The following is a 23,930-nucleotide window of genomic DNA, read 5'->3' on the forward strand; positions in this document are numbered from 1 at the left end:
TTCTACTTATGCAACAATAATTAAAAAATTAAATATAAAAATAAATAAAAATCATTGAAAATGACAAAAATATTGTTAACATTTTATTTATGAAGATAGTTATAATTATAATAGAGATCGATCTTGCGTTATGTTCATGTTTTTTGATAAAAATGTTTAACGGTATCTGAACAATTTTATCAGAAACTATCTTCATAAAAAATATAGTTAAGCATTACAACAGTGCTGCTACAGTACTTATTTTTTAGATTATTTAATTACTTTATACATAGTGTTGTAGTGTTTGTAGTAAACTTCAATGACGGACACTACGTTAGATACTATTTTGCTTTCATTATCAACGCATGCAAATATAATGTAACCTTCTTGGCTCTGCCATAGTTGAGTATCTGTTCGGCCAGTACGACAAGAAAGTACCTCATTATTTACCATTTTAAAAATCTTAATCATATTTTTTGCGGTATCTAATAGAATCTCGAATGTGTGCTTTTTTCAGCTATTTCGATATACATAATTGTATTTGTTTACCATATACCTCAACATACGGTGACTGAGAAGCGTAGGTACTGCCCAGTAACTAATTCCATGTAACTGATGCTTATGTCGCAATATGAGGGATAGTACTAACTCCCTAACTACTCACTAATTGCCTAATCCTAATTCTACAAATTTGGTGATACTAAAATTTAAACTTGAACCTACAAATCAAGTTATCAAATTTATCAATATACCAGTTAAGCGAGTGCCAGTTGCTGTCATTATTTCACTTCTAATAGTGTTTTCACATTGTACAGATTAAATTAATATGATAAGCCCTTGTAGGGATCATGTTTGAAACATCTCATTTCTTAAATGACCCATTTATACAACATGATTGCAAATAAAGTACTTGCAACAGTATTGCAGGCAGTATACCTATTCTAAGAACAGATTCTAGGTTCAAGGTTTCAGTTACATGGAAGTAATGTACCCTGAGGTTATATTTATGAGTACCGGCCCAATTCGCACTGGCCTGCTAAGTGAGATGGAAGCTTTTAGCCCGCGAAATCTGTGCACGGTCACCACTCTCATAGTAGCGACTTGCTTGTGACCAAGTCACTCGGTATGAAATACCTTCTCTTATACACGGCTGTCTTTATGTACAAATACTTTAACTATCCAGCAAGTATTAATCTAGAGGTTTTGTTATTATATTAAGTTTTATGTTGAATCATGACAAATATTTATTTTTTCTATCCTAGCTTTTATTTCGTGTAGATGTTTAATTAACTTATCATATTTAGTTAATAATTTTAGTATTGAATTAATAATGATTAGTGCATAATATTTATAATCATGATCACTTTCTTAAATGAAATTAGATATTTACTTTTTGCTCATTTCTTTGGAAGTAGGTTAAGTGATGAAATAAAAAGGCATATAATAATAAAAAGGAAAAAAAGCGTTGCATCTAATTTTACGTTGGACATAATTTCAGTTTTACTAAAGGACTTAATTTGTGTTGATAAAACATAAGTGTTTCTGCTGTTGCGCAGCCGCGTAAAAATAACAAACCTTTAGGGGGTAGCGGAATCATTAGGATGGTGTCGCATCCTTTTTTGAAATTAACATTTCGTACCTAAAATTACAATGTTTACACAACATCGAGGTTCGCGATTAGTGAATCTATGGCGGCCTTCAGTGACAAGCAATGTATGAAGTTGTGATGACGTGTTTACACGTTAGTCTAAGTGACCTAATTTAATAGGAAATATGGCAGTTGTGGAAGGATGTGTGCTTAGCATAATGTGCGTAACATTTGAACTGAGATCGATTTACCTTTTGTACTATGCATTGACATTTTGTCTTTGGTTGACAATTACTTATGGTATCTTATGTCCTACGAACTCAACCAAGTGTGCAAAAAAGTAGTATTACACTAACATGCATTGTTGTCTTATACAATCTATGTGCTATGTTTTCATTAGATGTACTGTATCAGTCATTAATATACAATTAACGTTTTGTTTGAAAAATTACAGAATATCGAAGACATTACCATTGTATGACAGTCAGATCTTCATCAAAGAAGAGTCTCAGCAAAAATATGATGATCGCGTTTTTATCGTCTGTTTCGTAGCAGAATAAATAATAATACTAAATACAGAAGACTCACTCTCTAACAAAACGCGTCTGTTACGATCAGCACAGATATGGCCGCTAGGTGGCGACAGCGCCACGCGCGGCTTATGGCTTTCCCCAAAATTGGGGCCGAACGGATGTACTTTTAGCTACCTGTAGCAAAGCGACGAAATCGCGGAGTGAGACACGCCTGCCGTGGCCTTCAAAGGAAATATCTAAGTGCGAAAGTAACACACGACACGATAGGCGATAAAAACGCAACCATCGCATCCCTAATAACGATGTATCATACAAAAATATTTACTGAATAAAAAAAACCGTTTATGATGTTCGGCAAGGTACCTACGTTATAAAACGGCACCACTTCAAGTAGGTTTGTACCTTGACGTAATGCCGTTATACAGGGTGCCCAGTAATTAATGGATAACCTTCTAACCACCGACAGGGCACCTTAGGCTGGTCCAGAAAATGCACTTATAGGTCTAGTAAAAGTTTCGTGGTATTCGAGATAATTGCACTTTTCTAAATTTGAAGTGTGGTAGCTATTAAAAAAGACAGAAAAGTTCGATTATCTCGAAAACCACGAAACTTTTACTAGACCTATAAGTGCATTTTCTGGACCAGCCTAAGGTGCCCTGTTTGTGGTTAGATGGTTATCCATTAATTACTGGGCACCCTGTATAAGGTCCCTTGCCAACTGGCCACCTAACTTCGAATAATCGTAATAAAAATAAGTTAATATAAAATTAAGGTAAAATTCGTAAATGATCTATCACAAAACGTCTAAAACCCTATTAATATAACAAAAATGTATGTTTTTCATCCAAAAGTATGATATTTATTAACGACTTGGAGCTCTGGTTGGCCCCATAGGTAGTAAAAGGTGGTCAGACATAATAAAATCATCCTGTTTGTATATTTATTGTTAAAACTCTTTAAATTTGTTATCAATATTGTTTTGTCTGATAGTTAACCCTACTCAATTTAAGTACACTTTAGGAGTTTTTACATGACCTACTTTTTAGAAATCTACATATTTTTAACTGTTTCAATGGGTATGGCGAAAATTCGCTCCTTTACGAGCCCCGGGCCCCGATGCAAGACTTATTTTTTTGTACCTCGACCTCGACGGTGGCAAACAAGCGTGCGGAGTTCGCATACCAATTAAGAAAACGTTTTAAAGTGTATTTATATTTACTTATCATCATTAGTTAAAGATTTTCCGCTACTTTTTTCTTTAACACATTAACTGCCAGCGACTCGCTAGGGGAGACCACTGTTCGTAGACGCTTTTCGCTACATACGGTTTTTCCCGTGCTATCGGCTACGCTCGTAGCGCGTAGCTCGCGCTGGCACTGAATGTGTTAAAACATTCATTGCTAGCGCGAGCTACGCGCTACTAGCGTAGCCGATACACGTATTCTCCACCTTATAAAAACGCCTACGAACAGAATACCTGCCTAGCGGGCCGCTAGCAGTGAATGTGTTAAAAAATGCAAGTGTATGTTTTGACCTGAGACATATTTAAGCTATTTCAAATACAAATAAAAAGTCGTGGTTGATTGGCACGGTTGACTAAATAAAAAAAATTACATCGGGGCTTGTAAACGTCATTATAAACTTGAGTTGTAGTTTTAATCAACATAATGGAATTAATAGTTAGACGTTTTCTGGTAATCTAAATGAACCAACACATATGTAACCTCATTATGACAGTCATGTCCGTTCACATTGATGTCCCGATGTGAATGATAAATCACCACCCGAAATAACTATCTTTCCTTTACCAATAGGTATTTAACCACTAACGAATTCGAATTAGGTATAACTTTAAGGCAGCACTTTTTGGACTACATATTTTTGATATGTATATTTTCTTAAATTAATTTTAAATTTGATTTCATTGCTACAGCAATGCTTTTGATATTTTAGTGAATTTTTACTAACTCGGCCGATCTACAAAGAACGTACAGTCAGCAGCAGAAATTGCTAAGCGAGCGAGGTGTTCAAAATTTCCTGGACGCGCTCTTATTCTCTTAACAATAAAGTCGCGTCAAGATCATTTTGAACACCTCGCCCGCTTAGCAACTATTGCTGCTGACTGTATGAGTTAATAAACAATATGTTAGATTTATTTAATATGCTAATTTTAAATTCGAAAGTAAATGTAAGATATGTCAAGGAACATGCACTAAGAGTTACAAAAAAATATTATATTTATAAATAACACTTTCGCTTATTTGCAAGTACAAGATACCTACATATATGTACATAGTGAGACCGATAAACCATAGCTTGACCAATGTATTGCTAAGTAAGTTGCAATTGTAACTGTTGATTACTATAGATACATTTATAGGTAAGTTCACTGCTCTTAAATAGAGTTAACCTTTTGATCTCGTGCGTCGTAAACTTGTGACAGCTCGTATGATATACATTTTGAATCTCCAAATAAGCTTCAGCGGGATCAAAAGTCAAAAACTCCTCGTATTAACCCATTCATGGCCACGAACCGCCGAGCGTACACAATACGCCAGGCCACCATACAAATCGTTTTTAGCTAAAACGCATGACTCAGCTTATGGGTCTCGAGCCTGGCGCGAACGGTAAATAAATCGCCGCTTATGAAGCCGGCCAGTTGGACAGCATTATGCAACATTTTTACTAACCACCGATTTTCTGTGCCTATCAAAAAAGAAACTAATTATTGCAGTTTGTAGGAGTGAATATTTTTACTTTCTACAAGCGTTTAATGTCTGACTAAGCTAAGTTGGTAGCAAATTTTATAGCCCAGCCTGTGCAAGTGTTAATTTAAACGTCATAATTTCATATAAGTATGACATTTAAATTACACTTAGGTACTCAGCCTGTGCTATCAAAATCGCTGCCAACTTAGCTTAGTCTGATTCTATTTAACTTGCCGTGTTTTTTGTTGTTGTTTTTTGGGGCAAATCTTGGAAGTTAAATTAGAACCGTTTCCCGATTTAGATGAAACTCAACAAAGGTGAGTTCAGGGTTCCAGAATTCGTAGCCAGGTCATTCGGATGAAGCAGGTTCGGGGTCCAGTTCATAGCACAGTCGGTCAGGTTAGGCGGGTTCAAATTCCGGTAATCCATAGCCATGGTCACAAAATACGAAATCACTAAACAGCACAGGAGGAGTATAAAGTCGCCAACGAATAAATCGTGACTAAATAATATTTTCCATGTTACTCCAAAATACATCTCTAATAGGGGGGATGGGATGAATCACATCTTGAACTCTTGTGACAAATACCACATGAAAGATAATACCGCCGCCGCCGTTCGGATGCATTCCTTGTTTATTGTCCAAGTGTGACCGATAAGCTTACACTTGGTCGGTCATTATCTTTGTTTTGGTAAACGCCATTATATTAGTAACAATAGAGAACTTAAAATGTATTATAGTACTTACTTTCTAATCTGCCGTAGAAACCACGATGTTTGATAAAACTTGTAAATATTTGTCACAAACTATTTGTTATACAATACATATTAGTTAGTGGTGACTGTTTCAACCGCCTTGTTCTATATTGAAACGAAAAAAAATTAACTTTAACATCATTGTTAGTAGGTAATTGCCTAAGATACAATACAACGATCACCAAATATTATGACATAAAAGTACAGTGGGAAAAAATCCTCGTTGCCTTACCCCTCATACTATACAAAACAAAATATACTACGGCTTGGTTCCTACAAATTGTTGCTTACCATCATCCAAACAGTAATCAGTTGTAAAATGGTACAATATCAAACAGTTTCAACATGAAATAAGCTTTAAAACCAGCCAATAAAGTTTATTTTAGCCTGCTACGGAAACATTAGCAGTTTTTACAAGTAGCGCCAGGCCACGGTGACCCATACCTTGAGCCCTGTCAATAACTTCTGAAATATATATATTTTTTGTATTTTTTCAATATAGATTTTTCTGTTTGCTTGCATCGCATTATGTATCTAGAATTTCAGTATATTTACTATATTGCACTGATAGTAAACCAAACTTGAATATTCGAGACCCTGTTTTCATTAAAAAAAACGTGTTTATAATTTTTATCCTAATATGCCTTATAGAAATGATTGTTAGCTTATATGTTACTTACGTTATTACATCAAATTACGTTTCGTTTAAGTTTAAATCAGAATTTATTCAGGACTCACATGTGAGTCACTGGCCCTGCGGAACTGTTTGAGCATGACCCATACGCTGAGTCGCTGGCCCTGAATGGGTTAATTGTATATACACGTAAAACATATTCTAATTCAGAACAAGAGATTATATGTACGAGTAATTCAGTATTCAGTAGTCGACAAATGCATACAATAATATATTTTAACGGAGGGCCTACCGCGAACATCTCTTACGTATTCCGCGTATTCGAGCGATAGAGACAGAAGATAACGAAATTGCATACGTCAATGTTTGCGGTGCGCCTTCTGATCAATCTAACATAATAGTGCTTGGATGCCATAATGTTGTCAGATGTTGCAACTTACTAAAACTTAAAGCTTATTGATGTAGTATATTGATAAATCTGACATTGTATTACTTAATTACATTATTTCAGATAAATAGTTATATTATATCAGAATTTAAAAGTGCAATAAGCTTTCATATATTAATAATTTTATTATGCTCATCTATACGCCTCATTGGGGTGCCTGGGCAGGATAGAAACATGAAACTAACTGATATAATATAGGAACACTTCTAAAAATATTTTCTTTTTTTTATTGTATAGAAAAACTTGTGTAATAATAAAACTCGAATTTGCTGTAGTCAGTGTTTTCGCGTGTTATCAAATTGATATTTTGTAAATTCGGCTGCCTTGTATCAGTATGATTTTGTTGATAATGTTATGGAGTGTTTAAAAAAATCAAATAGTGATAAATAAAATAAAAATGAGAATTCAAAAACCACAAAGCGGTGTTGTGATTTTGGTATCCCTTATGTATGTAATAAAAATATCCAATGTCTTTTATGACAATGTATACTTCCCTATATTTTAATTACCTATACGAACTTAAAATAATTAAGCCTTGTCATAAGAACTATCTCGTACCACTTATTAGAAAAAGTGATACAATTGTTGTCTGATTGACTTATAATACTATCCTTTCCATTCAAAAACACACACAAAAATCATATATTAAAATTGAGCGTGCCCATTTGCTCGATCTTTGTTGTTAGAATTTTTGTGTTCACGTCGCACAACAGTACTCGCAAAGCTTACCTTTACTTGCTTATTTTTCTGGACGTGCCAACTTGACGTTCAAACTTGATTTAGGCACCTACGTCTCGACTGAATAGAATCACAGAATGTAGCAATGCTCAGTATCTATAGAACGCGCACGGGGGAAATGATTCCAGACCAGGTAAGAAAATGGCAAGTTAAAAAAAAGACAAGATAGGAAAGTGCCAAGTTTAGGAAAATGTCGAAGTCGTCCTGAGCGAAATGACAGTTAATTAGGTTGTTATCCGAGGGCGCGAATAGTTCGTATGTATTTCACGGAACAATGGTGTTCCGGACCTTTGGGAGGCGTGCGCGGAGCCGAAGCCAACACGTAGAGGCCCTTTCGACACTTTGATACAATGTAAGGGGTGCACCGAGCGAGCGGATGCTGTCCTTGCCCGTGTTATGGGCCAGGGTGTAGGTAAAGGCTATTGGAAGTTGATGGAATCTAAAATAAACTAGGCTATTGAGTGAAAGCGATGGACTAAGTACCTACTGGGCTATGGGATAAAAAACATGCCTGCCTAACAAAACGGCATGCAATTTTATTTCCGGTGACCCGCATCCATAAGATGGGCCCCCACAAAAAGCGACATCTGTACCTATGTATATTACCTATTAGATTATTTAGCCGCATACCAGCAGCAGCATACCCGCATACGCATTAAAATTAAAACCAGATTTTTTACTAAGCAGTGAGATTCGATTACTAATTCGTAACCTAGAATTCTAACTTGAGACTCGGAATCACAGCGCAGTTTGCGTTGATCTTTGCGCGATTAACAGTTTCGTTGCGTGTTTTATTTTCGAAAACTTTTGGCTGTGGCGGCGAACAATTATTTCATGACACGACAGGCGCGCCTTACTCCATAGAATATGATGGCACGCCTATCGTGTCATACGCCACACGTTAAACACATTGATGACACGCCTGTCGTGCCATCCGCACCGAAATGGTTAGTATTTGTTCTCTGTAATATGTCGGTATCGTGTTTCAGGTATAGCCGCAACGCGTTTTGAAGCCGAGCCGGAGGAGCTGAGCTCCAGCAGTTTCAGCTCGGCGTCGCGCGCGTCCCTCGACCCGCCTTCATCGCCCACGCCGTCTTGCAGCGGCGACAACCTGCTTCACTTCCCTGGAGACTCCAGTAGCTCTGTGTAGTTGAGGTACATTTTTATACGCATATTTTTTCTTTCGGAGGAATTATTTCCGAAAATAATTACTTTATCAAAAAAATGTCGTTAACCCATTGACCGCCACAGTCGGCTCTGGCCGTCATCAAAAAGTCTTGCCACGGACGCCAACGACGGCTACAGCCGACAACTTCGCCAATATGTAATAGGGATTTACGCGGGACTCCGTAAAGTTCAATTTCGCTTAAATAATTGCGATCGCCTGGCGTCGGGAGCACGGCATATTACTTCGCCGTCTGGCGGTTAAAAGGTTAAAGATCTTTACACAGATAATATTGGACTCGTGAGTTGTATTTGTCCATGTCACTAAGTTAGGTATCTATTTACAGCTATTTAAGTAGGTACACTGCTAAAATTATCTTTCAATAAGGTTTAATTTCTAAATACCTACTTGTATACCTAATTTGACATTGTATAAACTCGTAATAAATGCACGATATTTTCCAAAATATAAATTACCTGATCATTTAAATGTCTCGTTACAGGAATTCGCAGCTGTGAACCTAACTCCAGCAGTCAAAAATGGACCTTATTTAAGGGGTAATATAAATTACACTGTTCGTACGTATATTATATTATTCATATTTGTAACGTTTAGAATGAAAATACTATCTGCGGCGTACATTACATACGTTACAGTACAGTAGGTACATATGTTAGGACAACGTACGTTATGCCTAGGACTTAAGGTACCTACATACCTAACAGTTTAAACCTTGGAGGATATAATCAAACGGAGACGCCATGTCTGTAATTTTCTGTACAAAACAGTCTGCCGATTTTTGCGGGGGAGGGGAACGTCAAATGTATGCGTAACGTAAAAATAGCCACGTCAGATAAACGTCAGTCCATACATTGTGTATGACCGTTGGCCGCCTATTTTCGACAGAGGGGAAAGCCTGTTAATGGCTACTCCGTTTAGTTGTATCCTCCAAGGTTTAAACAGAAGAAAGCAACATACAGAAAAAAACATGAATCGTTAGATTTCATAAAGCGTTTAGAGAGGATAAGTTTATGCAGCGTAAAATATCGATATTCCTTCATAATATACATTATAGAGATAGACCAAGCTAAGTTGGCAGCGATTTTGATAGCCCAGGCGAGGCGGTGAAAGTGTTATTTAAACCTTATAATTTGATATAAGTTTGACGTTTGGAGTAACCCTTCACAGTCTGGGCTATCAAAACCGCTTCCAACTTAGCTTAACAACTAGCCAATTTAAATTCGACGTAATGCGCATGGCACACTACACCAGATTGTCATTTCGAGCGAGCGGGATGTCGCTATAATACGCTCATAGCGTTGTCTCGCTCAAACATCGGAGCGACGTGCGAATCGGATGCAGTGTGCCATGCGCCTAGAAGAGTGTAATCGTCTGATACATTTGCCCATTTCATTATACTGGGTGAATTGTATTCTAGTCACAAATTTCAATAAGTGGTTCTGTATCGTAAATAGAATAGACTGGCATTATGTTGTTTGGGTTCTTAGTTCAAAAACATGAAACTACTGAGGCATGCATGTAGTTGCTTTCTAACATTTTAGAGAAAATAAGTTTTAGATTAAAGAGGGTTTAAAAATAAGTATATGTCATGAAATATCAGTCGGGTGCACTTAAAATATGTATACATACTTTTATAAAAATGCTGAACCACAGATACCTACTGAACCACATACATAACATAAGCATTGTGCACGGATTACAATTTTACCTAGTATTGTTAATAACTCAACAATGTTGAGTCAACATAACTAAACATAATTTTGAGTACCAGCCGTTTATACTATTGCGGTTTTTTTAAACTACATTAATGGTAGTCTTAGATAAATCTAAGACTACCATTAATGTAGTTTTACCTAAATTTAGGTACCTAGTAGTTTTTATATAAATGAAGATCTTCAATATGATACACAACTTACACATAGTCCTATAATAATCTAGGTAAATAGATAGCTCATGTTTGTTTCATTAAAGCTAATATTATTTCATAAGAAATAGGTATGAAAATTATTAATGGCTTACCCAAAACAACATTTGACTTTACACAGATAACAAATGAAATTTGTCTTAAGTACACTAACAGAAAGTGTGTTTAGAGGGAGCATATATAACTGATAGACATTTAAGAAACATGTATTTTTGGTAAATGCTTCCTAGTTGAATAAAAAATATCTATGTCTCTAAAAGTATGTATTTTTTGTCTCACGAGTATCTACTGAAATCGAGTTAATGACAATTATACTTATTTACAGTAGTGAGTATTTGTATAAGATTTAAAACGAAATAAATAAACAATAAATGTTTTACTGTTATCCAACGAAAACAATCTTATGACAATGTAATGTTTACATTTGTTATTGTTAGTTCAAACATAGCCTTAGTTTTTGAAAAATGTCGCTTAAATTACATAAATGTAAAATACTTTTAGAAACATGATATTTGTATACGTTTTCATCACGTCTTTAACCCTTCCAGGCTCGTCCAATTCAATTGAGTGGTTTGGTTTCATTTTAATATTTATTTAGTTTTAATAAGTGCTCTTTACAAAAATTTGTTCACTAAGCACTTATCTTATGGAATCACGGTCTTGCAAATCGGTTAAATGCGTTTTATTATAATGTTCTTGTTCGTTGAAGAATTAATATAGTTCAAAGAAGAGACGCTTAAGCTTTGGTTTCCTCCGAAAGCGGTGCCGTCATATAGCGGCCGTCTCCATACAAATACTACGACTTCCATATTTAGCCGTATTATTTAGTATGGAGACGGCCGCTATATGACGGCACCGCTATCCTAGGAAAACCGATCTTTAGCACGAGGTATTTCGTACACTGACCCACCTCGCATCTCTTTCGCACGTGCGTAATTATATATCGCTGTCCCGCCCATGATGCCGGCTGTCAATGTCACTGTGCGGGACAGCAATATTATTATGCTCGTGCAACAGAGATAGAAACAGACTGGTCGATGTACAGAATTCCTCGTGCCAATACGCATCTCTTCTTTGTCATGTAAAGTGTCAACTTTAAGACATGTCTGATAAGGGCTGATTTAGACTGCGCGCGAACTCGCATGCGATTTTAGTTACATTGCGGACTGTTTGATTACGTCCAATTCAACTGACCGATCAAAACCTGCATCGTAATGAAACTCGCATGCGAGTTCTCGGATCGACTAAATGAGCCCTAATCGTGTGTTTCGGGTCTGAAAGAGTTAAGGAATTGTATGCATTTGTTTTACCGCAACTGTGATATGTAGTAAAAGTAGAGCTTGCGTAGGTTAGGACTAAAGGCTAAACAAATTCAAGCGTACCAAATTATATCACATCATATTTATATTGTATACATTCCAAGCTTATCAGTTTCATTAACGGGATATAATTATTTATATAATCACGTCTTGGTTAGGTAAAGCTCGTTTTATATCTACCCACAGTAGACAAGCGTACCAGACACGTGCCGCGCATTTTTTTACTATACATTTGTCTGTCGGCGTCTGTGCCCCGCACACAAACGTATTCATATTAATGAATACGTTAATAGACACTGTAGGTACAGAAGAATATTATTTTGTCTGACACGACACATGTCTGGCACGCTCAATATATATAGAATATAAATCGATCTCGATACGGTCTTTTCGATTATTAGGACATACTGTTATCGTTCATATACGTTATTTTACCGTGTCTGTCTCCTGATGTATAATCAAGAGTATCCGTTTGGATCCCTTTTATTATATACACTGACACCCAACCCTAATGACGTGTATGGTTCCTTGCATAGCTACAGAAGCTAAAACGAAACGTACCTATATATTTGTAATGTAGAACCATTGTCTATCTCGGCGGTCGGATACCCGAGGCCCGCGGGCCGCATGCGGCCCGTGAACCTGTCACTTGCGGCCCGCGAGCCTCCCTGGCTATTTTGTATGTAATATCGACAAACGACAAAGTCTGATAAAGTCATAAATATTAACAAAGCGCGGCCCGCGTCTACTTCGTTAACTACTATGTGGCCCTTGGCTGCTATAAGGTTGCCGACCGCTGGAATCTATCTAATACAGTTAGCTGACATTTCGTAAACCTTATAAAATAAGGACGCTAACCACGAAGAATTTAGTCGTAATTATATTGCTGTTCCGCCCATGATGCCGGCGGTCAATGACACTGTGCGAGCGGGGCAGCAATATAATTATGCGCGTGCGATAGGGAAAGGAAAGGTCGTTCAATGTACGAAATTCTTCCTGCTTAGCGTCCCTGCTTTAGAAATACGGTCTACTGATAGTTAAGAGCACGTTTCTTAAGTAATATCATAGAGAAATATAGTAAGACAAGAGTGCTCACTCCATACATCAGTTATGATACCAAAAAGACTATTAATTTCAGTGTCTCCATCTAGCGAGTAGCATGCTCAACAACATAAGACTTTCCGGTCGGTGCTACATCTATTGTCAAGTAGCAGTACTGATAGTTCCGCTACTCGATGCTAGATGTAGACACTGAAATTAATAGTCTTTTTGGTACCAAAACTGATGCATGGAGTGAGCCAATCTATGTATTTTTTTCTCTATGGTAATATTATATATGTCCAATGTAAAGTGAACCCTAAATGGCTCAACATTTAAAATCCGTGACTGTGCCTAGGTTACGATGTAACTTGTAAGTCATTTTAACTTGTCAGAGTGTAAAATCATATCTTCCGCCAAGTCTTCCTTATTAATGATTCCTTTCGCAACTAAAACTTTCCATTTGGATCAACAAACGATAAAGTTAAGTAATTTATTTCTCGTAATTTTGAAATGGACTACCTACTTATTTCTAATGCTTATATTTCATACACGCTGCGCTGTAATAACATTATTACTCACATATAACTATTATAAAGATTAAGGAAAATTCGTACCTCGAATATTACGGCTGAACTCGATGGCTCCGTACTCACTCTGTTGTCACAAAGCATGTGGCGACGTACAGCGCCATCTACATCAGCTGTGAAAGTCGGATTAACCCTTCTAGAGTCACTTACTAACTCTTTGTTATTATTCTATTACGCTACTATCATGCTACCCTCAAAACTGAATTTCCCGCTTAAAACAATATTTTTGTACTTACCTTGCTAAGGACGGTATTCCACCTATCCAATTTCTTGGTGGCATCTCTCTCTCATTAAGCTAAATGTGAGACGCAAATACACATTGGACCAAGAAATTGGACAGGTGGAATACCATCCTAAAATATGAGATATAAGCTTTAGGATGTAAGTCATTTGTGTAATAGTAAGCATTTAAATGGATTTTAGTAGATATATAAGTAATTAGTTCAATTGGTGCATATGTTTTAATTGGTGTTCAAAGAAAAAAACAGTTATTTGTACTCGTAAAATGTGCAATGAAAATTAAAAATATTTGTCATTTCATTAGTATTAGTCACATGCTTTATCAGCATCTAGTGGTATCTGTTTCTTTGAGATACTTAGTTAACACATTAACTGCCAGCGACTCGCTAGGGGAGTTCACTGTTCGTAGGCGCTTTTCGCTACATACGGTTTTTCCCGTGTTATCGGCTACGCTCGTAGCGCGTAGCTCGCGCTGGCACTGAATGTGTTAAAAGATGGTTCTGTAATTTAATATAAGTTTATGCTTTCGTTGTGTTCACAGGCATCGCCAAGATCTTCGAATTTATAAACAGCAGTAAAATGAACTTTCCGTTAAAACGTTTAGTAGCGCCATCTACAACTATTATGACTATGATAAGGCATAGTAGCTTTATACAGAGGTTAACACTCTTTCTTTATTATACTACTTTTCTCTGATTTTTGACTTTTTTTTCAAACGTTACATGAATCATTAATTTATGTTAGTAAAAATAAAACTTAATTGATCGTGAAATTAAATATTTACATTTTTACTAAAATCGTAACATTTAACTTTTAACATTTGTAACTTTTGTAAATTTGGATTAGATTTATTCGACTATTATAGCATAGATTAGGTTCGAAATTATCTCATTAAAATAAATAATCAAAAATTGAACTACTATGTATGAATGAAATTTCCAAATATTGAATCAATCAGTCAATCCAGGATCGGTCAGATCACGAATCGGAAGCGAAACGGACTATGCCATGAAACGGGGGCAGTTTATGATCATTATATATATCGAGGTATATTAACACTTTCGGTGCCGAGCGCCCTGTTTCCAGTACAAAATGAACACACATACGTGTTCTTGGCAGTGAATGTGTTAAGGGTCGGTTGCACCAAACTGTCTGTCTGTTACCATTAAAGCGATCGCTATATTTTATTGTATGGGAAGTTCCGAGCGACGTTTGATCAGTCTGCTAAGTGTGAATGGTGCAGCTGGCCCTAAATCTGGCCATATCGCTTATACATATACGTCATAAATATACTGATATCAGCGCCTCTATCAGTGGATAATGTAACTATTTCTAAACACAGAACAATTTCACGAAGTGGCCAAGCGAGAGCATTAAATGGATAAATTGGTCTGTCCCGGTGTCAATTCTACGAGTTGACTACTATAGGTACATATACATCAGAAGGCCTACCGTGAATACCGAAGTTCTCAAATGGCGGACATCTTTCTCTTTTACTCCAATTAAGGCGTAATTAGTGACAGAGAAAGATGCCCGAAATTTGCGAACTTCGGTGTGTTTTTGTTTAATATCAAAACCGATGATGGAGCGTAATTTTTTTAGACCAAAGTTTCTGTTGTTATATATTTGTGTGCTTCTGCAAATCGGCGTAGGTTCTGCGGAGGTGCGCCCAGTATAAAAATGGTTTACCTATCTCCAAGGTACGTTCATGAAGGATGACTGATGGATAAAACGTGCGTTTTACTAGGGTGGACCGAAAGCTTATTAACTCACAAATCAACTGAAAGTAAAATATTTATACTTACATAATTTTACTTTGTTCAATTATAACCTCGCGGAATTATTGTTATTATACCAATGTGTACATTACTTATTGTTAATAGCAATTTTATTGCATTTTGGGATATGTAAAGCCATAAAGAGGTAGTCATTGTTACGGATTGCAATTATGTGATGGTTGGATGTGATAAGGTGAAAATAATACATTAAATACAATTTAAGTAGGCTTTACGTGTTATGCTTATTCATATTGTACAGTCACCACACGGGAATGCTGAGCCATTTAGGGTCCTAGCTAAATTGGACATTCCATAGCGCAAGTATTGAACAACCAATTTAGATAGGAGCCTAAATGGCATTAACAATCGCGGAGCGTGATGACACATCGTTTTTCAGATGTTCTGTTCATGGATCCATCGGACAAGTCGCACTACGGTTTTCTGATTTTTAGGCATTGACATATATATCTAGGGACTGGCTTTACGGGCAATAATAATGAGGCATGACAGGGGCCAGTACAGCGGTGTGCAATCGCTACAACGCGATTGGTTGATGAGTTCGCATCACGCGCGCGATTGGTTGACGAGTTCGCATTACGCGCACTATTGGTCGCAAATAGTTGCGTTAGACTGCACGATTGGCTGGAATTCGTGAGTAACACCGCTGAACTAGTACCATTTTTAGTGCCCCATTAGCCCGTCCTTAGATATTATACGTCAATGTTGTTAGGCGGTTATCACACTGGATGCGATTCGCACGGCGCTCCGATGTGCGAGCTGGATGTCGCTATACTACGCGCATATTGTTGTTTCGCTCAAACATCGGAGCGACCTGCCAATTGCATCCAGTGTGATAACCGCCTTAGTCACCATATGCAGTTATGCACATTAACAGCACATTTTGAAAATTGATGTTGCTTAACTTTTGGTGTAGTAAATTATATTTTGGACAGGTTTGCGTGTAACCAAAACATAATTTATGTAAGACTATATATAAATAGGTACCTACCTACCTAACAATAATGTGTAGATGTATTTTTGTACATGCTAAGCTGTATTTTAGGTACTATGAGAGTATCTGTAACGTAAATCTTTGTTATTTTGTAAGACATTCATACCATCATACCAATAAAAGTATAAACATATTGATAATGATTTTATTTTATTACATAATCATGATTCGCAGTTAATAACTTAATTAAGTACATTTACAAATGTAACAACACGAAAAAATATGAATTAAATAAGAAAGTATAAAATAAAAACAGATGTATAATAAGACTCAGAGATTCTATGACATACGACTACAAAATAAGTACATTTGTTTACTTAAGTATAAAATATGTACTAAATTCAATATTCGGACGGACATGTTACAAGGACGGTACCATTATATCACTGGATTATACGATTAAATAAGTAGCAATCTTAATACTAGCACATTCACGTAAGTATAATACTAGGTAAGTATGTATATGACACTTAACAATAGTCTAAAACGGAATGTTATAAATTAAGAGGAAAGGGGACGACCGGTTCTTCAAACGTAATCCCCATTTTCATTTCTGTATATCAGGGATGTTGCGAACATCCGCATCCGCATCCGCAACCGCGGAACTTCCGCATTGTTTTCAACATCCGCATCCGCATCCGCATCCGCATGAAATCGATGCGGAGCTTATGCGGATGCGGATGTCGAACAAGTCGGTACAGGAACGTCTTAGCGGCGGCGTAAGTGCTAGGTAATTTCGTCATTACCTATAACGATATCGTCTAGAATAGTCTAGATCCAGAAAAGTCGGCCAAGTTACTGTTTATTAAATATAACGCACCTATATTCTCGCTCAAATTTGTACTTACTAAATGTTTCGTTTAAAAAAAAAAAACTAAAAATGTAATATTTGACGTTTTCTAAGTACCTAATCTTGACATCCGCATCCGCATCCGCATCCGCGGATGTGAGCCTTTAAAAATCCGCATCCGCATCCGCATCCGCGGATGTCAAAAAATCAGCATCCGCAACATCCCTGCTGTATATAGACATTAACATTAGGTATATATGGAAAATATTTTCATGACCGCTTGCTTCGCCCCTTTGTTTGATTTATTTTTTGTTTTTTGATCATAATAAGAGTTAGGAGAAGCGCCAGTCGTCCTCTATGGTCTTAAGAACTTAAATAACTACTTATTAAGTTAAAAATTTAAAAAAACCCCTGCGTTATGCCAAAAAAGCCTTAAATCATTTAAAAAAAAGCTGATATTCTTGAAACTGCTGGATCGATTTTTATCAAATATAGCTATAAGGACCAACCGCAATGACACTCGCTTTCACGTAAAAAAACCGCCACAGACAGACATTGGCGTCAAACATTTAACATCCGTCTTTTTGCGTCGGCGGTTAAAAAGTTACTTCTCAGTCGGAGTTGAAAATTGAAAAATTATTTATTTAGGTAAATGTTTCGTTTTAACAATACAGTAAATGGAGTCTACTAGTAAGTATAATATACCTGTGCCAGGAGACCCCGCTCGTCCCAGCCAACATTTTCATTCTAACAATTTAATTCGAAATAAATATCATAAGTATAACTGATAACATGTACCTACATACAAACATTATTTGACCGAGTCTATTCACGGCACGCACCTAAGCTTATTTAGAACCTTGCTAATCTTTCAATTTCATGCAATCCAAGAATATCCAAAAAAAAACCGGCCAAGTGCGAGTCGGACTCGCGCACGGAGGGTTCCGCACCATCAACAAAAAATAGAGCAAAACAAGCAAAAAAACGATCACCCATCCAAGTACTGACCCTGCCCGACGTTGCTTAACTTCGGTCAAAAATCACGTTTGTTGTATGGGTGCCCCACTTAAATCTTTATTTTATTCTGTTTTTAGTATTTGTTGTTATAGCGGCAACAGAAATACATCATATGTAAAAATTTCAACTGTCTAGCTATAACGGTTCGTGATATACAGCCTGGTGACAGACGAACGGACGGACAGCGGAGTCTTAGTGATAGGGTCCCATTTTTACCCTTTGGGTACGGAACCCTAAAAAGAAATAACCAAAAAGTCAATCCTCATGTCATACACACTTGATATGCACTCTGAAGACGAGCGAGTCGTCCTTCACGAAGCCGTTCCTAACCACGTCGCTGAGGACTGCGTACTCCGAGTACCCGAACCCGCGCAGGCAGAGGTCTGCCGGGGGCCGCCGGAACGCGACCAGGCCCGGGTTGGACATCATCGTGTCGCGCTGCGTCAGCTCCGGCTCGAACTGGTGCACCATGGAGAAGGTGATGCGCCCGTTGAACGGCCATTCGAGGCACTCGTCGTGGTCTGTTCTCATCAGGTGCACGTGCAGGGAGCGTCGAGTGTCGGATTCATGTTTTGATATATTTTTTCTATTTTAACAATAGTTTGGATTTATTAAAAGCATGTGACATATTTGTGGAGATTTTTTTTTAAATATAGTATTTGCAACATAGGTTATCACATCTCAAAAAATCTCTGGTGTGAGAATTCATGTAGAGCTCTCATACATTAATGAACTGTGCTGACCCGACTAGAATGGATCTAGTACGTGTCGTCTCTTGTGAATATCTTGAAGTTCGAATGCGGCAGCGAGTCTATTCACGGCACGCACCTAAGCTTATTTAGAACCTTGCTAATCTTTAAATACATTTCATACAATCCAAGAATATCCATTAACAAAAATGAAACAACCAAAAAGTCAATCCTCACGTCATACACACTTGATATGCACTCTGAAGACGAGCGAGTCATCCTTGACAAAGCCGTTCCTAACCACGTCGCTGAGGACTGCGTACTCCGAGTACCCGAACCCGCGCAGGCAGAGGTCTGCCGGGGGCCGCCGGAACGCGACCAGGCCCGGGTTGGACATCATCGTGTCGCGCTGCGTCAGCTCCGGCTCGAACTGGTGCACCATGGAGAAGGTGATGCGCCCGTTGAACGGCCATTCGAGGCACTCGTCGTGGTCTGTTCTCATCAGGTGCACGTGCAGGGCGAAGCAGAGCGGGTTCTGTGGGGATATGTTGAGCCGGATGCAGAACCTGAAGAAAAGATTAGTGACATTATTTATAGGTAAGTAAACGTATGAAGAATGCTGTAATTTGTGCTTATTTTGGTTTATATTCTGAAGGTACGATTTAGGTAAATATCATATGTACCTATGTACGAGGGGCGGCTGAAAGTTCGCGGCCTTAGAAAAAATATGAAAGAAATGTTAATTATTAATTTAAATTTTAAACTGCCAAAGAGACGGGGAAAAAAGTAGCATAGTTTTTTTTTTCTTTTTTCTTAGCTTAGGCCGCGAATATTTCAGCTTCCCTCGTATATTTTTTACTATTTTAATTAAATGAATTTACAATATCTAAGGGTAGAGCTACTAGTATTTATGTATTTAAAAGACATATAACTGTACCAAGTAAAAAAAAAAAATAAGAAATATGTGAAAAAAATGGGTTTATTTCTCCTGAAAGTCCTGAATTTATTTTTATATATTTAGAACTCTGAAATTATGTTACATTCTAATAAAACAAAAAAACAGTACTAACTGGACTAGGAAGTATTCTAAACAGAATTCGAAGAGTGAATAACAACGATTAGAACTTACGCAATACGTTCAAATTACCTGTATCCATTAGGCGAGGTGTAAAACCCTGGACTGTACAGCATTTTCGTATGATCCTTCAGCATGGCGTCCAACCTGGCTTTGAAATTGTCGATTCTCCATATATAGTTGCCCATGCAGTATCGTAGGAGCATTTCGTTGTTCTGTTTCCGTTTAGCGACGGTCAAAGCGGACAGCTGCTTCGAGATGTTGCCTATCACGATGTCTTGCTCGCGATTTCTTTGCTCCATTACTACTACTCGTTCGTATAGTGCTCTGAAATCGAAGAAATGGTTGTTTTTGATTTATACAAATGTAAAGTAGCGTGTGCAGGATAAAACTACAATAGGTAGTGGCACTTTTATACTTTCAAAAGTGCCAAAATTGTAACGAACACATATCCACATATATTTCAAATTTCCTATGCACATAATTATATTTCAAAAAAAATAGACTATCTGCCGTATTCGAACTTCAAGATATTCACAAGAGACGACACGTACTAGATCCGTTCTAGATACGTTATAGTTTAGATTTCAACTAGTTCTCTTTTGCAGCTCAATTCGGGCAACCAATGTCACTTTTACTTTAGATAGAGTTAGATATCTATTAGATGTGAATTGGATCTCTAAGTCATATCGTATGGAAATCGTTCAAGAGTATCTCCAGAATCGCGGAAATGTCAAATTTGACAGGTTAGATCTTAGTGTTAGTGTAAGGCCTGAGTGGACGCTCGAAGCGGAGCGTTCGGCGGGGCGTGCAGCGTGGCGTCGGGGTCAGGAGTAATTTGAGCAGCGTGCACTAAGGCCGCTCCTATACGCTTGCATTTGTCTAACATGCACGCCGCACGCCCCGCCCCGCCCCGCTGCACGCCCAACTCGAGCGTCCACTCAGGCCTTACACTTAAAAATATCGTTATCGTATCTTGGTGATGTCTAAAAGATATCTAGTAGATGTCTATTTCAAAATCCGAATCGGGCCCTGTGTGTGTAAACTGTGTAACTAGCGGAAGTGTATGCCCATTGAGCCTACAACTGTGACGCGGCTACCGGCGGCTTGTTCTCTTTCTAGCAGCAGAGTTTACAACGATAAATACTTTATAGAAACGAACTAAAATTCACATCATTTTCTAGAATTTCCAATTAAGTATATTTGTTGGGAGGTTTGAGGAAATGAAATCCTTTTCGTTCCCAATAAACGTATCTAATCATACATATCTTACCGTATGAGCGCGCTTGCGTTAGTGAGCGACGGGGGCTTGCTCTCGCCGTCCTTGTCTGGCGCCCACAGAACCATGGCTTCCTGCTCTTTCGGGTCGATGTTCGCATTTGACATGTCGTTGGTTATCTTCATCTCTGAATAAGCGTTCACGAGATACTGGAATTCAAAGTAACCGATTAGTTCTTTCCAAGGCGTTTTTGTATAAGTTACAGATATTGTTCTAAAGAGACATATATCTGTTTTTATTAATATATCAGAGATAGGTAGATACTTTGACTCAATAGTCTGAGACGCTATTTTTGATGCTCACAGATCATACACAACTTTTTTTAAATCTAACATAGATTTCATCTCAGAATCACGAGCTCTTTCATCCTGTTAGGAGAAGTGTCCCAAAATGTTCAAACATTTTTCGTTCCTTCCATTCTGCTACCGTCATACAAAGTCTAAGAAAAATGGTAATCGAAAGAGTGGGAGTAACATAAATTTTAATTAAAAAGTAGTAAGAGGTACACCTCTAACAAGATCTCTCTCTAACGTAGTGCTAAAAGATATGATTGAGTGCAAAGTATCTGAAAGCGATGTCGAGGATAGGGCGAAGTGGAAGCGAAAGACACGGAAATGTGGGATATATGTATAGCTTGGAAGAGAGAGAGAGAGAGAGAGAGAGAGAGAGGGAGAGAGAGAGAGATTGAGCACAACCTGGCCCAAATGAATGTACTCACGCTCATATGCGTCATGGGGTCTCTCTCAACATGCTCTTGGGCCTCCTCCCGGCTGCAGAACTGCTCCTTACACCCCACACTCTGGAAAGAGCATGGCACGCATTGGCTGGAGGTCTCAGGCTGATTGTGCTCACAGGAGGCTATGTGCGCGTCCAAGTCTAATGGGGTCACTTTCACTGAGCAACCTGGAAAAGAAAATGACAAATTTAGAGATGCCACGAATATTCGGCAAGTATTCGGCCTATTCGGCCACTTTGCCGAGTATTCGGTATTCGGCCGAATAAAATAAATTAAGCCATTGTATATGACAAAATGCTAATGTACCCTTGGAAGCAAAAGGACAGGACATCCTCTGTTCCTGTATTTCCCGCTTAGTATAGTTGTCAGGAAATATGTCCACTTTCATGCTCAGGTTGATGTTGTCTATAGGGCAGTGGCCACTATTTCTGTAAAAAAATTAATAAGTTAGTAAATATTCATGAATTTGAAACAAGTACAGTCGCCATCAGATATATCAGAGCAATCAAGGTGCCCACAAATATTCAAACACACCTCTATTGTCGAGGTGCCAGAGTTCAGATATTTTTGGGCACCTCTGCTATGGCATGGGCATTAAATATGGTTAAAAACATAACTCCAGATGTCATAATTTGATTTTCTAACATTTCAATTCCATTTATAACATTTCAGTTTCTACTCTTAACCTTTTGGACGCCAATGACCGATATATCCGCACCGTAGGTTAAACGCCAAACCACAGAGTAACATCGACCTACGTACATATATATAAAGTTCTACTTCAGTTTTGACACTTCAATGATGTGGCGTCTGAGTGTCAGCTTTTGTTACACATTTTCATTTGTTTCGTGATTTTCCTTCAATTCCAAACTAGTAAGAAATAAATTAAAAACTAACAAAGGAAAAACAACCATCATCAGTGCAAGTAAATAAATCAATGGCTTTTAATCAATTAAAAAAATACTTACTGTAACCATGTAGTTATGCAGCTCTTGCAAAATTTGTGACCACAAGTGGTGATAACCGGGTCGCGAAGCCAGTTTAGGCATACAGGACACTCGTACCTAGACTCAGGTTCTGCTACGGTGTCATTCAGAGACGATATACCCATAGGCTGTAAAAAACCAAAGTGATGGTTTTAACTGGGGCACTGTAGGGAAATCTCTAAATATTTTAGAATGTGCAGGGAAAAGTGTCTTGGTAACCATTATTTTTCAGATCGCGTCACTTGCGTTTGCCATACCCATTAAGGAAGGTTATCTGGATGGGACGATTCCTATATACGATATCGTGACATAAATATTATACATTACAAATTGAAACCACTCCTAACTTTTGAAACACAGAAAGTTTCTAAATTGGTTTGTAATTAAAATAATCACATACCGCAATTCCTTCTGAAGCGTTTTTTGTTCTTGGCGTATCCATGGCTGGAGGAAAGAAGAAATTAGATCTACCGTTACATCAGTTTGAAAACGATTTCAATTTCGAAGTTATTAATACAAAACAAGCTATTATTTTATTTAACTTGAGTCCTTGCGTCACATTAAAACGTAACGTAACAGGAACATGAGGAACATTTCTCAATAAGCAAAAATAATGATTGCAAAAAGAACCCTACTGCTTATAAAAAAGATGCTAATTTAGCAATGATAATGATATACACAAGAATAAAGGTTATCAAAAGTAACGTCATTGATGCGTCATTGTGACATTGACATTTGAGATCCGTTTTACGCTATAAATGCTATAACATATTACCTATAGTTTTGTCAAAGGACTGTCTTATTTCAAACATAGACAGAGATAATCATACTATCTTTGTCTTACACTAGTACTAGCGCCCAAAAGAAAAGGATGAGTATAGTTTTTT

General features: G+C 37.5%; 1 protein-coding gene across 1 annotated transcript; it reads right to left on the reverse strand.

Moving 5' to 3' along the window:
• Positions 1-19,188: 19,188 nt before the first annotated feature.
• On the reverse strand, positions 19,189-23,508 carry LOC134662931 (TNF receptor-associated factor 6-like). The gene is made up of 7 exons (XM_063519236.1): positions 23,444-23,508; positions 23,026-23,171; positions 22,364-22,485; positions 22,040-22,224; positions 21,316-21,470; positions 20,115-20,369; positions 19,189-19,533 (listed from the first exon to the last, which is right to left on the reverse strand). The coding sequence occupies exons 1-7, from the start codon at positions 23,483-23,485 to the stop codon at positions 19,206-19,208; spliced, it is 1,233 nt and encodes a 410-aa protein (XP_063375306.1). The 5' UTR covers positions 23,486-23,508; the 3' UTR covers positions 19,189-19,205.
• Between the last annotated feature and the right edge of the window lie 422 nt (positions 23,509-23,930).

Source organism: Cydia amplana, chromosome 3, assembly GCF_948474715.1.
Source record: "Cydia amplana chromosome 3, ilCydAmpl1.1, whole genome shotgun sequence".
Classification (NCBI taxonomy): Eukaryota; Metazoa; Arthropoda; class Insecta; order Lepidoptera; family Tortricidae; genus Cydia; species Cydia amplana.

Coding starts and splice junctions, on each gene's coding strand:
- LOC134662931 (XM_063519236.1), bottom strand. CDS start 23,485: ATGGATACGCCAAGAACAAAAAACGCTTCAGAAGGAATTGCG. Junction 22,225..22,363: donor CTGTCCTTTTGCTTCCAAGG/GTACATTAGCAT, acceptor TTTCTTTTCCAG/GTTGCTCAGTGAAAGTGACC. Junction 20,370..21,315: donor AACGCAAGCGCGCTCATACG/GTAAGATATGTA, acceptor CTTCGATTTCAG/AGCACTATACGAACGAGTAG.